At 43.3% G+C, this 15976-nt stretch overlaps 1 protein-coding gene across 6 annotated transcripts in view; it reads left to right on the plus strand.

The window, feature by feature from the left end:
- Nucleotides 1–14906, plus strand: part of LOC307032375 (receptor tyrosine-protein kinase erbB-4) — a 237893-nt gene extending 222987 nt beyond the window's left edge. For all 6 annotated transcript variants that reach the window (XM_079670293.1, XM_079670292.1, XM_079670290.1 and 3 more), the window contains 6 exons: nucleotides 1141–1216; nucleotides 1334–1480; nucleotides 5647–5744; nucleotides 5906–6076; nucleotides 7492–7771; nucleotides 8606–14906. In XM_079670293.1, the coding sequence (XP_079526419.1) occupies nucleotides 1141–1216; nucleotides 1334–1480; nucleotides 5647–5744; nucleotides 5906–6076; nucleotides 7492–7771; nucleotides 8606–9420 (1587 nt within the window). In that variant the 3' untranslated portion in view covers nucleotides 9421–14906. The remainder of the gene's footprint in view (nucleotides 1–1140; nucleotides 1217–1333; nucleotides 1481–5646; nucleotides 5745–5905; nucleotides 6077–7491; nucleotides 7772–8605) is intronic.
- Nucleotides 14907–15976: the final 1070 nt, after the last annotated feature.

The following is a 15976-nucleotide window of genomic DNA, read 5'->3' on the forward strand; positions in this document are numbered from 1 at the left end:
TCTTGGCAGGCATTTTCTCACCTGACCTTAAGCATAGAGATAGCTCTAAAGATTCTCAGTAAACAGTCCCCTCTAACACTTTAATACAACCATTAACACAATATATGTACCTTTTATTAACATTTATGTATGTCTAATTGCAAAAACTAAGCATTAATTTGAAATACGTTGTTGTCTACCAAGTATAAATGGAGAAATGAAGAAAAACATATGTATTTTCCTATTTCCCATTGGGTGTTTTCAACCTAGATATCTTAATTACCAAAAAAGAAACAAATGTATTTAACGTGTCACTGAGCAAAATGTTTACCAAGCAGTGAAAGTCTTTTGGTCGAGCACAGCCTGCTGAACTCTCCCTAATAAAGCTCTTAGAAACACTCCATCCAAACAAATAACATCGCCACACTTTCCAATCAGTTTGTTTTGTTTGGGGACCGAGACGACATTAATCAGAAGCCCCTTCTTGTTCCCTCGCTCGAGACTTGCTTTGCAAATTGTCCTGATCAACTCCCTTTATTAAATTGGCTTGTTCATTTGCTGCATCTATCGAGCCGGTGGTAGTTGAATTTGAAGCGAGTGAAACATATTTAATAAATGAAAAAGGTCGGGAGATGTTGCAACACAAAGCATTTCCTTCCCCCTCTTCCTGATCGTTTTCCCCTGAAGAGAAGACACGTCGAAGGCGGGGCTTTATTCTAAATGACCCATCGTGAGCATGTGTGTGCAAAAGCCCAGATAATTGCCTTGTTCAGCGGGCTCTACAGCTGGAGATCCCCTCCCTCCAGTCAATATGGAGTTCATATGTTGGTTAGGATATGGCGATGCGTGCCACTGCCCTTGTGAGGAATGTCAAAGGGCTCGTTTTATTACTATTTCCCACACCGTGGAGATAGTGTGAGGCCAATGCAAAAAAAAGTACGCCCACTATTGATGATCCCAGGGTTGGACTGGAGCGAATCAATCACAGTACTTGAGTATTATCGAACAAAGCAAAATGTGCTTGTCGATTTTCCGATATCTCACAAACGCTAGATTAAAAGATAGGTCAGCTGTTGAGCCGAATATTGGAAATAATGGAAGGTGTGATTTTCTGTCTTTTTCAATATTAAAATGTTTGTGTCTGTATTTCTCTCTCCTCAGATGCCCATTAAATGGATGGCTCTGGAATGTATCCACTACAGGAAGTTCACCCATCAGAGTGACGTGTGGAGTTATGGTGGGTCCTTGTTGTGTCATCGTTTTCTTAATTTCCATTTTTGCCCCGTTTTCTTTCTTCTAATATCGTTTCTCCATCTTTCTTGTTTTCCTGTTTCCTTTCCCCGACGTCCTCCAGGAGTGACCATCTGGGAGCTGATGACATTCGGAGGCAAACCGTACGACGGCATCCCCACGAGAGAAATCCCCGACATCCTGGAGAAAGGGGAGCGTCTGCCGCAGCCGCCAATTTGCACCATAGATGTCTACATGGTCATGGTGAAATGTGAGGAAACGCACACTACATAATAACGGATACAGACACTCACAAACGAGATGCGATACGACAGAGAGGTATCAATCTTTTCAATCTAACTCACGGCAAGAAAGAAAATGGTACTATTTCTTCAAGGAGAGACACGCTATCAACTATCAATTTTGAGGGTTGGGCTATTTTGAAATAAAAAAGTGAAACATGTGGACAGGGAAATTGGTGTAATTTGCTCGGACCCAGCCCATTCTCAATCTCAACTTATATTTAGAACTCATTTTGCCATGACGACAAGCTCACAAGCTAAGATTCTCACAGTTCAGTCCCAATTCAAATTCTGTCTCTATAATAAGCAGTTACAAAGTTATTTCATGTTTTGTATTAACAAATCTAGTTTAGCATAGATCAGGGGTTTTCAAAGTGTGGGAAGGTGAGCCTCCCCTCAGAGCACATTATTGTTGTTGCTATAATGCAGGGGTATTAAATTGCATTTCAAAGAGGCCCAGTAAGAGAACATGTCATTAAATGCTCTGTCTACCTTTCTCTCTTTTGAGCACGCCATTTGAAATGACTCCGAGTGTTTCTCTCCTCTTGTCTCGTCTCTGTGTGTGTGGTTGAATGTATCGTGCTGACTCACTGACTGCACCGATTTGATTGGCTGAGTAGCGTCACCTCCTTAAAACATTAAACAACAACTTTTTAAAACCTTTTTATCTTTATGTTTTAAACTTCTTTTTTTTTTACATTTTCAACATCGTGGATACATCCTTATATGCTCCCGGCAACACACTGAATGTCAACTTTGCCTCCTTATTACACTCACCCCTACTTTAGTGGGAACAATGAGTCTGCGTCTTTGATGCGCACAGGCGGATCATCCTCGGGCTGCAGCCTTGACCGGTACTTGCTTTTGAGTAAAGTTAATGCAGAAAACCCGCACTCACACAGGTAGGTGGAGGCAGGAGCGGACTGGGACAACAAATCAGCCCTGGAATCTCATCCGGCCCAGCCCACACACATTGGTAGAGCACGCTAGTGAACTGTCAACGGGGGGGGAGCCTCGCTGCGTGGCAACGGCCCGCAGAACGGACCTCTGTCGCCTGTCAACGCAACTTAAATGATGCCGTTTAAAAACATAAAAAATAAAGGGCGGTGCCGGCCGTCAGCGAACCGAACCGGCCGTTCGGTGATTCTCCAGAACACACAGATGGCCAGTCCGCCCCTGGGTGGAGGTGAAGGGAATGAGCACTTTTACAGCCTTTTTGGCGAGGTGGGGGAACTCGGTTCTCCGCAGACAGCCAAAAAGTGTGCAAGTGACACTTAACTCGTCTTTTTCTCCTTATTTTTTTCTCAAGCTGCGCCTCCCCTGAATCTCTCTGGCCTCACACTTTGAAAACCGCTGGCATGGATGCTTTAAAGGGTTAAAGGCAATGTTTCCGAACAACACTCTAACTCAATGAGTTTTGTGGCGCACATAATCTTATTTTTAAATCATGTTTATCCACCGCTCCAACTCAGCTTTGAGGTGTCACCGATGAGTTGTAGGGTTCATATTTTTTAATATGCATCTGGTTATCTGAGCTGTGGGGCTCCCATTGGAAGGGAAGCGGGTATGTAAAGAGGAGAGAGGAGGAAACAATTCGGAAAACTGGCTGCTTTATGGTCTGCAACATCTTTGTCGGTGTCATCCTCCATCTGGACGGCTGCACCTCCCCCCCAGCCGTAGCCCCCGAACTCATCCAAAAACCCACTTTTTATTCATCCGTCACAAATTCTCCCATCTTCCCCTGGCTGGATTCTGGTTCTGGTGAACATGGCTGTATAGGGATCCACCCCTCCCATATTTCCAGGAAACGCTCCAGGCGTGCTTGCCAATCCATGCTATTAGATCTGCCAGCTATCGGCTGCTTGGCGCTCCGTTTCCTCCACACTGAACCCAACTATGGTGGGGTGGATTTCAGTCACTTCCTGTCTACTGCTGGTCCGCGTAAATATGGCCACACATCAACTTTATGACTTGTTTTCCCTTGTCTTTAAGTTATTTTTAATTGGACACATATTGTATCCGTTCTACTTGAAATTGAAATGAAACTTGTAAATTCTGCTGGAGCATTAGAAAATGCCAAATGTGTTGAAAGGTATCAATGCGATCCAGCTTGGAGATCCATATCAAAGCCTATTCCCCGGACGGAAAAATGTTAATCCGATCCGAAATGTCATAATATCCAATTTTTCTTTTTCCAAATGGAAACAGTCATGCCAATGGCTTTTGACAGCACAGAAGCATGCCCTGCAGCCACTTACCCTAATAACAACGCCAACTCATTCCTCCCGCAAGAGGACAATAAATTGTATGTGCTATGTTAAATGTCTGAACAATTATGATTCAAATGCTGAGGTTACAGGGATTCCCTTAACTTAACATGCTTTAGGGCCCCCACGTGTTCCTGATTTATTTGTAATATTCAAGCCTGGTAGCTGATATCAATCATTTTCCTTTCGCTGTCATTTTTACCCACTTCTATATAGGTTCATATTTTAAAGCACGTACACATAGGTGAAATGATTTCAAGGGAATTTACTTAAGTATTGTGGTTAAGTACATTTTGTTTAAGTACTTGCACTTTACATTACCTGAGCATAAAAGACATTATTTTCTTAATGTCTTTCATTTTTTGTAAAGCACTTTGAATTGACTTGTGTTGAAAGGTGCTATATAAATAAACTTGCCTTGCCTTTTCATTTTCTTCTACTTACTTTATACGAAAAAACAACACCTATATAATACACTGTGACCACTTTTACCTGTTCCCACTGATGTTGTACTTTTACTAAGGTAACATTTTGATTGCTTGCCTTTTAATTGTAACTTTAAAAATATATGTTGATACTATTTGGGCAAGAGAGTGCCTTTATGAGAGATACAGAGGTGAAACGGGTGGTCAGCTTTAACCACTGAGCTATCCTGCAGCCCTAACATAGTATTTTTAGACTTCAGTATTGCTACTTTCACTTTGAACTTATATTAAGTGGTCAGAGATAGCCAGTGAGTCAGACCAGCAGGAGGGTCAGGCGGGGGGGGGGGGGGGGGGCCTGACGCAGAGCCAAACGGAAGCCATTGGCCGCATTAATTCTAATTACATGTTGACTGAGAGCCGTTGTTTGTGATTTGTTGCGCTGCCACACTGCCTGCCCCGACGCCTCAGCGCCACCCCAATAAAGATGAAATACAGTTTGATTGCCGGAGTAATTGCACCTCATTTAAGGTAATGTGCCTGCGTGGGGGGTGCAAGCGGGAATCAGATGAACCGAGTGCAGACGGGCAGGTGGAATGACAACAGTGAAGGTCTGCGGTTCATTTGAGGAGAACTGATATAAGATCAAAACATCCTTTTCACCGCATACATTTTAGCTTGGGATGAATTTTTGTATCCCCTCAATGTGGTTACCAGTGAAATGTAGAAAAATGAAGCAATTATATCCTGCTGGTGAGATATGATACCTCCATGTCAGGTTGCTAGAGGCTGCCAGACCCCACTTCAGCCATCACTGTTGTACAATATGTAAATCAGAAACTCAGGTTGCTTTACTGCCCAATCTGAGCCGAGACACCACCTGGCCTCTCTCCACCTGCAGCGCTTTGCTGTGTTTACTGCGGCTGTGGGAGACAAAGTAGGCTGGAGATCAAAATGAGAAACACTTAACTCGTCCAGCTTAATAACTACCTCTAAGTTGCCCTTAAGCAAGGCACTTAAAAGTTTGTTTAGGTAAACATCATGCTTGTTCCTCCACTGTTTTTTTGTATTTATCTACCAGACAATTAACGGCAATTAACCAACATTTTCAATTTTGTATCGACAAATAGTTTTACTGTGTGGCAGGGTCATTTTGGGACACAGATGAAATGCAGTTAGAGGACTAAAAATGCAAGCTGCATTTCAACCAAAAAGTAAAATTCTTGCATTAAACCGTCTTAAAATGACAAAAACTAAAGTGAACCATCCCATCATTCAGCCAAGTGGCGACCTTTCCCCTTTTTGTGTCAGCATTGTGGTTTTCTACCAGAAGCTATCATATATTGACTATTATAAGATACCCTTTTTGGAATTTGGTAATTCTTTAGTCCATATGCAAATCATGTATGTCTTCCACTGCTAAATAAGTGTCTTTCTCTCCCTCAGGCTGGATGATTGACGCAGACAGCCGGCCCAAGTTCAAGGAGCTGGCTGCTGAGTTCTGCAGAATGGCCAGGGACCCCCAGCGGTACCTTGTCATCCAGGTGGGTTTACCTCACTGTCAGAGCACTCAAAGGCTTTTAAAGGGACAGTAGTAATATCAGAATGAACATATTTCGATCGTCTGAGACATTTTGTGGTACTTTTTTGTGCAATATAGAATCGGATGTTGTCAACTACATGGTTTCACTGTTCTACTTTTCAGGGGGATGACCGCATGAAGCTCCCCAGCCCCAATGACAGCAAGTTCTTCCAGAGCCTTCTGGATGAAGAGGACCTGAACGACCTGATGGATGCAGACGAGTATCTGGTGCCTCAAGGCTTCAGCATGCCTCCTCCGTCATACACAACCAGGCCTCGCGTCGACTCAAACAGAGTAAGCAAACCAATATATGTGTCAATTGCAACATTTTCGTCACCGAAAGAAATATTTTTTTCAGTTTGTTGAACCAGTTTTAAACATTTGAATATGATAACACACCAAATATCCTAACAAAACCTCTTCAAGCATAACTTATTTTTTCTTTCTCTTTGAAAACAACCCCAACTCACTGTCCTCCATACGTGGTCAAGGTGGTTGAGAACTTTGAATACACTGATGATTTTCCTCCACTAATGGCCCACCTCCATCATTTCCAACCCAGCGTGTGTGGCTTAAACCTGGGCTCTTTACACACTAGCTCCCCAGGCCCCAGGTTTCATTACTCAAAGCTGAGGTAGCAAATAGCAGAAGCTCTGTTAAAATGCCACCGCCGTTTACTAATAGATAATCAGCGCAGGCTCGGGTGTTTGCTCTGCAGCGTGCACGTGTGCCACCAGCCCAAGGCTCTGCATCTTATGCACCTTTTACCCCTTTGACCCAGCAGTTTGCCGGCAGGACTTTGTTCCCTGACGAACACACCCGAAAGAAACACGCAAAGTAACCCTTCCAAGGTTTGCAATTCAAGGTCAACATCCCTATCTTGAATTGGAACTCCTTTGATTAGGCAGTCAAAAGCCCTTACATGCCCACACAGGGAATGTAAGCCATTGTTAAAATCCATCGGCTGGCTGACATTGCCACAGGAAGTTAGTTATTCAGGTTGCGCCGCCGCAGTCCGATACAGACGCTTATCTAATCTGGGCTGATTTGATCTCACGCTCATACTTGAAAAGAGGAGCAGATAATGACTGGCTTTGAAGAAGGGATGAACAGAGAAGTTTGGAGGTGGGGGAAGTTGATTGCAATGGAGGGCAGACAGTGGGAGTAAGTGCACGGTTATAACCTCGGGACGTTTCTTTGTTTTCCTCTGTTGTGTTTTGTAGCTCTGCTTCCTGTAATTGCTGCTGTAGCGCTAGCAGTTGGCAAGAGTGGCGAGGAGAAGGCCTGGGTTAAACAGCCTGCGGCGATCCAGCACAGCAACACAAGAAGCCCTTTGCTTCACATGTCATGTTTTGTATTTTCTTGTGGGTTTTTTTGTTCTTTTTTGAGGTTCAGGTGTTTATATGCAAGCTCTGCCTGGCTGCCCTTGCAGTCCCTTAAGGCTGATGACTACATTTTCAGAACTTTGTTAGAGAATGTTCCCTTCAACAGGCAGCTGCACGGGTTAAAAGTCTCACTTCCTTTGCCGCAGGTGGCATCCAGTTGGCTTAAACTCACTCCGACTTTTTGGTGTATTTGTTGTGATTCAATTGAACCTTAGACATCTTGAGTTGATTTTGTTAACTGCTCGTTTATCACCAAAAAGATTGGAAGCAGAACAAGGATAACAGTATTTCTCTTCTCAATCTGCAACCCATTTTTTGCCACAGAACCAGTTTGGCTATCGAGACGGGGGTCCAATCCCTGCAGAGGGCTCTGTGGCAGGGGCCCAAGCCGCCATGAACCAGGAAGCAACAGGTGGACCGGGTCCGGCCCTGGAGGACCAGCGCTGTAACGGCAGCCTGCATAAGAAGAGCCTGAGCCAGGGAGAGGACAGTGGGGGCCAGAGGTACAGCGCAGACCCCACCATCTTCTTAGGGGAGAGGGCAATAAGAGGGGACACTGATGAGGACGGATACATGACACCCATGAAGGACAAGAGCTCTTCAGGTAGGTCAAACGCAACACAAATCATTTTCCAGAGCACTTACAAACATTTAAATAGGTGTTCTGAAATAACCGTCCCTAACTTATTATAATTTCTTACAAATGTATAAAACACCATGATATAAAAGTCGCGCACACATCAACTATGCCACACACATCTGCGCTGTTCCATGGAGACAATTAAAACATCCTGTTTGTACTACAAATTGTTCCCCTGTTCCGTCATGTCTTTGTTCATTCACATAGTAAGTACACTCATGTAGTATATTCTGCCTGTTCATTCCATTTCACTCCATTGATTAAAATTCTTACCCAGTTTCGTTCCACGCTGTATGTCAGCTACTACAGAGTCATGTTTTGCCTTTGATCATAATTCTGTCCATCAGTTTCGCTCTCGCGCTACCGTCTTTGATTCTCGAGCAGCACCAAATATAACAAAGCCCGCAGCCGAACGCATGTGATGCAATGTCAAGGAGCGGAAGAGTGGGCAAAATCAATAGGTTTCGCACCCCACTATTATAGCGCTTGGAAGCAGTGAAGAGGGGTCATTTGCTGGCATTTTCACCCCCAGCAGATGGAGTTTCCGGTGCCAAAGAACTGCTGGCATTTTGCCCGTCTGCTCCTGAGTGGCTGCCATTATCGCCATTATCATCTCCATCTTCCACCCTCATTAGCGAGTGATCTCTTTCTCGTGCTCTCTTTCAATTTCCATTGCTTATGTTTCCTTTTTTCTCTCGATTTGACTTCTGTTGATCTTGTTGTCTTAGTCTATCCTAAACTCCTTTTTTCTCTTTTTCTTTCCGACCCTCCCCTCTCCTCCTTCGATCTGTGCTACAGAGTATCTGAATCCCATTGAAGAAAACCCGTTTGTCACGCGACGTAAGAACGGCGAGATCCACGCCCTGGACAACCCCGGCTACCACAGCACGCCCAACAGCCAGCCCAAAGGAGAGGACGAGTACATCAACGAGCCGCTGTACCTCAACACCTTCCACAGCCCTGCTGATCTGGGCCTGGAAGTTCTGAGGAGAAATGGTCTGCCCCTACCCGTCCATCCCACTTGCTCTATTGCTTCTTCAGGCTCCCACCTCCCGCTTACAATCCAAACCAGCCTGCCCCACTACCCCCTCCCCACGGCCCTGCCCTCACCATCTGGCCTGCCTTGCCATCACGGCCCAGCGACCCACATCCTCCACACCCACCACACCATCAAACCGGCAGGAAATCCAGGTGCCGGTATGGTCAGCCAATCAGGAACTTCTGCCCAGGCCCAGGTGTGCCAATCTGGCGCCTTGTCCACTTCGGCCTCCATCGGGCACGGCAACCTGCCAGCCTACCAGATCCACGCCACCTCGCACCCAGCCAGCTTGCTGAAGCACGGACAGACAACAGGTAAACTCAGCGGGAAGAAGCTGAAGGTGACCTTTGACAATCCGGAATACTGGCAGCACAGCTTGCCTCCCAAATCGTCCAACCAGGCGATCCCGGAGGGTGCACAGGGCGGTTCCACCAACGCCAAGCTCTTCTACAAGCAGAACGGACATATACGGCCGGCAGTGGCTGAAAACCCTGAATACATGTCGGACTTTTCCCTGAAGTCTGGCACCGTCTTGCCGCCTCCACCCTACCGGCAGCGGAACACTGTGGTCTAAATCGTTCTATTTGACAAACGTTCCTAAATGTGACTCTAGCCTCCAGCAACCCAGACATCCTCTCCGGTTCCACTGTCCCATACAAAGGGGAGCGGCAACAACCAGAGCCCCCAATTGTTTTCAAACAACGTGCCATCTGCTGTAGATTGTAGTGACATCCGGAGGAGGTGGACCAAACCGAGCCAAGCAGACCCACGCACCTTCACTATATCCAATCTAGTCCATTTCTGTCCTGTAGATAGAGACTGCGCTCCATTTCAGTGAGAACGGGAAGGACAAATGACTGTCACAAAGCAGTGGACGTACTGTGTTGTCCCAGCACAATATAACTACAGTGGCGTCAACAAAGATGGACCTGAACTCACTGCCAGCCATTGTGGAGTCAGCTTCAAGAAAGGAAGAAGTTTTATTATCTCCTCAGTACAAATGTCTAGGGATGAACAATACACTTCTATGGGTTTGTGAGATAAGCAAACAGAAAGAGCAAATACAGTCGGCTGGATGTTAAGATATCTTGTTCTGTGAATGACCTTGTAGAGTGAGGAACAATACTGAAAGGGTTGTGTCAGGACTTCCAGCTTCATGAAAGCTGATCAATCATATTCAATCGTTTTGCCCATAGGATTATACCATAAAGTTCTCAAATTCTCCATCAAATATGTGAAACTCATCTTTCTACTGTTACTGTGATACTGTGACGGCCCAGACTGCAGTGATCGCTCCTTTCACGTGTCTAGTTCGACCATGGACTTGCCTGAAAATACACAGGGCAACTGCTGTTCTGTTGTTTTTGCTGTCTCCTTGGAAAAGCTGTGCGAAAACAGCCTTTTTCCGAGCCAAGGGGAATAAGTGAAGAAATACACTGTAAACATTTTTATAGACACTGGTTGCAGTGTTGAGACAAGGGATTTTTATATACTGATTTTCCCATTCTGACCAGGATGCTAACGTAGATGTGTAAAGAATGTCATGCCATGAGAGCATAGATTCCTGAATCTGCTGAATAAGACCAACCACAAAGCAGCCGAACTGAGAACGGTGATTATCGACACAGATAGTGAGAGAAGGAGCTAAAAAAGTCTTGAGGGGAGGGAAAGTTCTTACAAGCGGCCTAATGAAGACCTCAAGGAATGAAAGAGACAGCACCAGCAGAGCACAGAAAACTGGACTACTTGTTGTGTGTGTTTGTGTCAGTGTGAATGGACCTAGTATGTGTGCTCACATGTTATCTGTAGAAAAAGAGTTGCGGTCGAAGTCGGTTATAACATGGTTGACAGGTTCAGTGCTGCTGCTAACAAACCCATCACTGGTCAAACATCGAAGGTTTCCCCCATCTGCAGTCAAGTTTTAAAACGTTTTAAGAATGGTACTATGTAAGTCTTCAGTCCCGATTGATTTATAATTCCTATTTAAGTTCAGAGTTTTTGGATACATGAGCTTAAAGTGTTGGCATAGTTCCATATGTTGTGCGTTTACAATGGAAAAAAGTGAAATGGCACGGTAATAGAGTGGTGCAGTGACGAGTCCTAAAACCCGGAAGTGAGTTAGCATTTTACCACTACTGGTTCCCTCGTCTCAGAGCCAATGGGATTTCTCCATAGGATTTTGGAAAAGAGCTGGAAATAAGGTCTGTGGTTGACACAAATTTAAGAGACGGATCACGTTTGGTTCTACGACATTAAATACATCAGCAGTGACCCCACTGGTGATTTCTGAAGAGTTTACGTGTCTGAAAAACGATGGTTGTTACCAAGTGGCTGAATAGGACTACGGAAGTTGTCGAGCCCATTGTACGTCATTACACCGAACACGTAAACACTCCCGCTAAGTTTGGTTGCCCTGTTCTGCTTGAAAGCAAGTACCTGCCTCCTGCAAACTGTTCAAACAAAAGCTTCAACTCGTACAATTTTGAATCTGGATCTTAAGTTGGCGTGACGTTGAAGCAGCGACCCTCCTGTAGTTCGTTTATAGCATAACGTTAGCATTTTGCTTCTGGCGACTAAATTTATGCTTAGGAAATTATAAAAGTAGGGTAGACATGTGGATATTATCCTGCTGAAAAAAACAAACAGGTTTGTTTTCCACAGACCTTATTTCGAGCTATTTTCCAAAATCCTATGGAGAAATCCCATTGCTGTTTTGTCGAGGGAACCCATGCACAGCTTACATCCGGGTAAATACGTCATCCCTGCACCACTCTATACCATGCAAATATAATGGTTGACCCATTGACTTTCGTTCTATGCGAGAGTAGGGGTGAAAAAACATTTGCTTCTGATTATAAGCATATCTGCACCGTTACTTATTTTGAGCTAAACTGTTGACACCTTTATGGTAACCGTGCCCTAATACAACATTCTTTCTGATTTTCTCTTCCATAGACACCCAGTTCCTAATACTGCAAATGTTTTATATAAATATTACAATACCTTCATCGGTGGGCCATTGGCTCTATAAGCATTTTGATATGTATTTGACATTAGATAGAGACTTAACAGATATTTATTTCGATGAAAACAGTCAAACTTTTTATGAAGTCATCATGAAGATATCCAGACAATGATATATTGGGAAAGAAAATCAATACTATATGAACCCAATTTCTGTGGGACAGGGTAGGTAAATGTTATCTTCTTGGTTGCTGTCCAAGGTTACTAGAATAATTTTTCCACTGTAGTTTGTTGGTATGTCACCTGACACCGTATTACAATGACTTAGAGAGATTGGATTGTTTTTTTTGAATACCGCATTAGTAGTGAACTGTTTGACAATGATTTTCATTCTGGATCTATTATACAGTACATTAAGTCCAGAGTGACATCAGAGTATGTATCCACACTAAGGTTTACTCAACAATAGAGAACTGATCGCGCCTTTACTCTCCAGAGAATAGTTCCAGCCCTCACTAGTGATGCCTCTGCATGCAAACTGCCAGTCAATGCTGCTAAAAGCGCTGGAGTTACAGCCATTATTTCTTCCGCCAAGCCATACAGTAGACATGTGGGTGGGAAAACACCACAAAGCTTGCCAAACTACAAAGATCAAGAGGACAACTGTGTAATGATAGTTTTCCTCAGAGGGCCTCATCATCTTAGTTGAATCAATACGACAAATCTTTAGTGAGTTCTTTTAGCCATCATATGTTGGCCATGTTTAACGTCTGTGGTAGAACCCTGCCTAAGCTTTTATTTTATTTGTGTAGGATATTTATTTAGTGTATTTTAATTTGTAATGTCTGCTTCCGTGTGAAAGAGTTAGTCTGAGTAAGCTGTACATGTTTGTCCTCCCCATGGAGCACTTTGAACATTTCGCGGGTAGAAAGAAAGGATTCCCACCCCTCGTTACTGAAAGATTCAACTTGTTTATCTGGTTTTTACCACTTCAGAAAGCTTTAGCAAAAAGTCAGAGGAAGGTGCCGGGAGTTCACGAAGAGAACGCCGTTAAGGTGTTACTGACCAGCTTCAAGAATGTCCTCGCTTTTTTTCCCCTTCTTTGCTTCAAACAGTATTTCTAAAGCTGCTTTGATGATATCATGATTATTTGATGAAGGAGTATTTTGTAGTCCTAATGGAGCTCTAATTTAAGGAAATAGAGACAACATTTAATATCAATGTGAAATATTTATGCCGTGTTTGGGTTTGTTTATACATACTGAGCGATGGAAGCAGAATCTGGGTTTCAAGAAGAAGAAATGGGGGTAAAAGAGAGAAATACACGCCTTGATTTCTGTCTTGTTTGGCCTGAATTAAACTGCAGAACTATGAGACCAGATTAGACTGAAAGACAGGCCTCACGTGTTCTCGAGAGCACTTGAAACTATCCGAGACCCTTTACTTTGAATGACATTTTCTCAAGAGTATTGCCCCAAAAGGAAGACAAATACCTGATCTTCTTATTTTTGTCATCGGAAAGGCCTTGGTGAGGTTTTTAAAAGTAACACAATTTGTTTTGCTCTTTGTGGATGCAATCATTTTTCCTCTCTGCCGACTAATATCTCATTTCGCCTTTGGCATTAGACTGTGTTACCTGCTGCTATTTGTCTCAGCCCATAAACACTCGTGTGGCTCATGGCAGTTTAAGAACACTCCACAGCGCTGGTGTTTTAAGACTGATCACTTTTTTTTATTTAATACTGTCTACTGTTTCTTTCGAGCCACGGTGCAGAGGCATGAAGCCACGTTGTACTGGAGTGAATCCTTCTATATTTCCTCCATACAGGCTGAGTCTAATGTATAGTACAATATCACCTTGCATGGTACCCAAAGTGAGTGTTTTACTGCCTCCACCTGTGTATCTCTCCATTGACGACAGTATTATATTCAAATGGGTGAAAATACCCACATTTTTGTATGAAATTCAGTAGCACAAACTGGGGATCATTACTTCTGATATCGTCCATGGGATTTATTTTGTGTACATTACCCCTTTTAATAGTAGTTTTCCATATTATTGAGGATTTCTTCAAGGACCTTTTTGTGTTTTTACCTGCACATTATTTAACACGTTTGTCATTGCGATTCCTTCTGTCTGTGTAATTGCACAACTCATCGATTTCATGTCCCTTTGTTTTAAATTATCAGATCCGTATACATGTACAGAATCTCTGGGGTTTCCTCCGAACCTTATCTAACACACTTCAACAACAACAAAATGTGAATAGTATTTTTATACAGCACTGAAACGGACGACGTTGCGAATTTGTAAATATGGAGGCAATGCTTTGAATTTGTATGGTCTTCTCTCCTACTGCTGTTTTTCTCCCGCTTATAACAACTTGTACAGAAAGAGCCGTACATATTTGCTTTATGTAAGTGTAGCTTTTGACTAATGGGGATTTGATTTTTAAAAAGTGCTTGTTGACCCTTTTTTCTCATGTGGAAACTCTTGTGAAGCCCCTTTTTATTCCCGAGCGTTGTGGCCGTCCTCATGTAATGTTTCAGTTGTAGGTGTTTAAAAGTAGGATTGGTGGAAGAGGGGGGGGGGGGGGGGGGGTGGGGGGGTTGACATGTTTCGCTTCCCCAAGCCTGCCACATTTCATTTGTCAGTCAGTAATGGGAACAAGCGAACATTACAGTATTTTCCTCTTTATCTCCCCCCCCCCTTTATATTTCCTGTTAACCTGAAACCAGTGCTGCCACCAACCCAGATAAACTGTGTTACCTTCTCTGGTTACTTTCCACTGGAAATACTACTGAGCCACGTGTCGTCGTCGTCGTCCCCCCTTAAAAGGCAAAGCACAGCCCCCTTAATTTCTGATTTGTTTTGCATGCTTTTAGAGGAGACTACGTAGAGAGAAAAGCATTCGGAGTAACTCGCCGACCGTTAGCTTCCCCGTGTCCCTTTATCTCCCCGCGACTATCTCCCAGAGTTATTTGAAACCATACCCAAAGCTTTATATCATAGAAAATACCGTTCCTCATGTTTGTTACATGAATCTGTCAAAAGTATATTTTTAATTTAATATAAATAAAGATTGATTCAGTATATGTTGCCGTGGTCTGTTGGTGCTTTTTTCTGTGTGTCTTGCAGCTGGAAAACAACATCACATGCTCGGGTTGACTTGAGGTGAACTACACAAACATTTGCAAGTTTTTCAAACATACTTTTGTAAATAAAGATTCCTTTGGATGGTCTGCCTATAAATACTTTATTATTTAGAGTAGTTTTATCTTTTAAACAGCTTATTAGTTGAGATTGTTTGGCTTTGACTGTAGATTTCAACATATAATCTATATCTGACAATTCACACGATTGACGGCTCACAATAGGTTATTTGATCTTGAACTACTTCTTTTTGGGTCAACAACATACAAAATGCAGTTTGTAAAACGCGGGTCGTATTGGGCCGAGTGCATTATGACTTTTTTAGGACTTGTCAGTGCAGACTTGGGGACTCGAAACAATTCCGAATTGTGTATTCATGAATTGTCCCATATAGAAAGCCAAACAGTTGAGTTAAAGACTTTGTTAGCTTCTGAAAAGTAACAAATACTCGAAAATAAAGTATTAGTCGGCACATTATCTAAAAAAAGGATTACCCCAAAAACTTTCAGAGCAGATTATTCCTGCAGTACAGCTGTTCTGGGGTGATGATTATATATAATGTACAAAAAACATAACTTTATAATTAGTCCTATCATGCTTTCAATTCATTTAATCAGAAAATCCGATGCTTCAAGGACTGTACCCTGATAGGGATTCCGTGTGTTGCTCAAAGGCACCTCAGCAGGGGAGCTCTGGAGCCCTAAACCCAGAATCCTTGCTCGACAAGGCATCGCTGCTGGAAATAGAGCACAAAATGAAAGCCCTGTTCGCTTCTCTAATGCTCACTCTACCAGTTTTACTAATAACATTTAACAGATGGTGTCTTTAATTAAGGCGAGAAGCTCTCCAGTTCCAGCGAGCTTATTTTGACCCCACTTTTCTCACATCAACGTTACATAAAGTTGCACTGGAGGCGAGAATCTGCAGCGCATCACACTTTCATGCTCAAAAGGACTTGCAGATGAACACCAGCTGCATCAAAAAGCTCCGCAGTGTCCTCGTCTGGAACGCT

Source organism: Notothenia rossii (genome assembly GCF_949606895.1).
Source record: "Notothenia rossii genome assembly, chromosome: 3".
In the NCBI taxonomy this organism is placed as follows: Eukaryota; Metazoa; Chordata; class Actinopteri; order Perciformes; family Nototheniidae; genus Notothenia; species Notothenia rossii.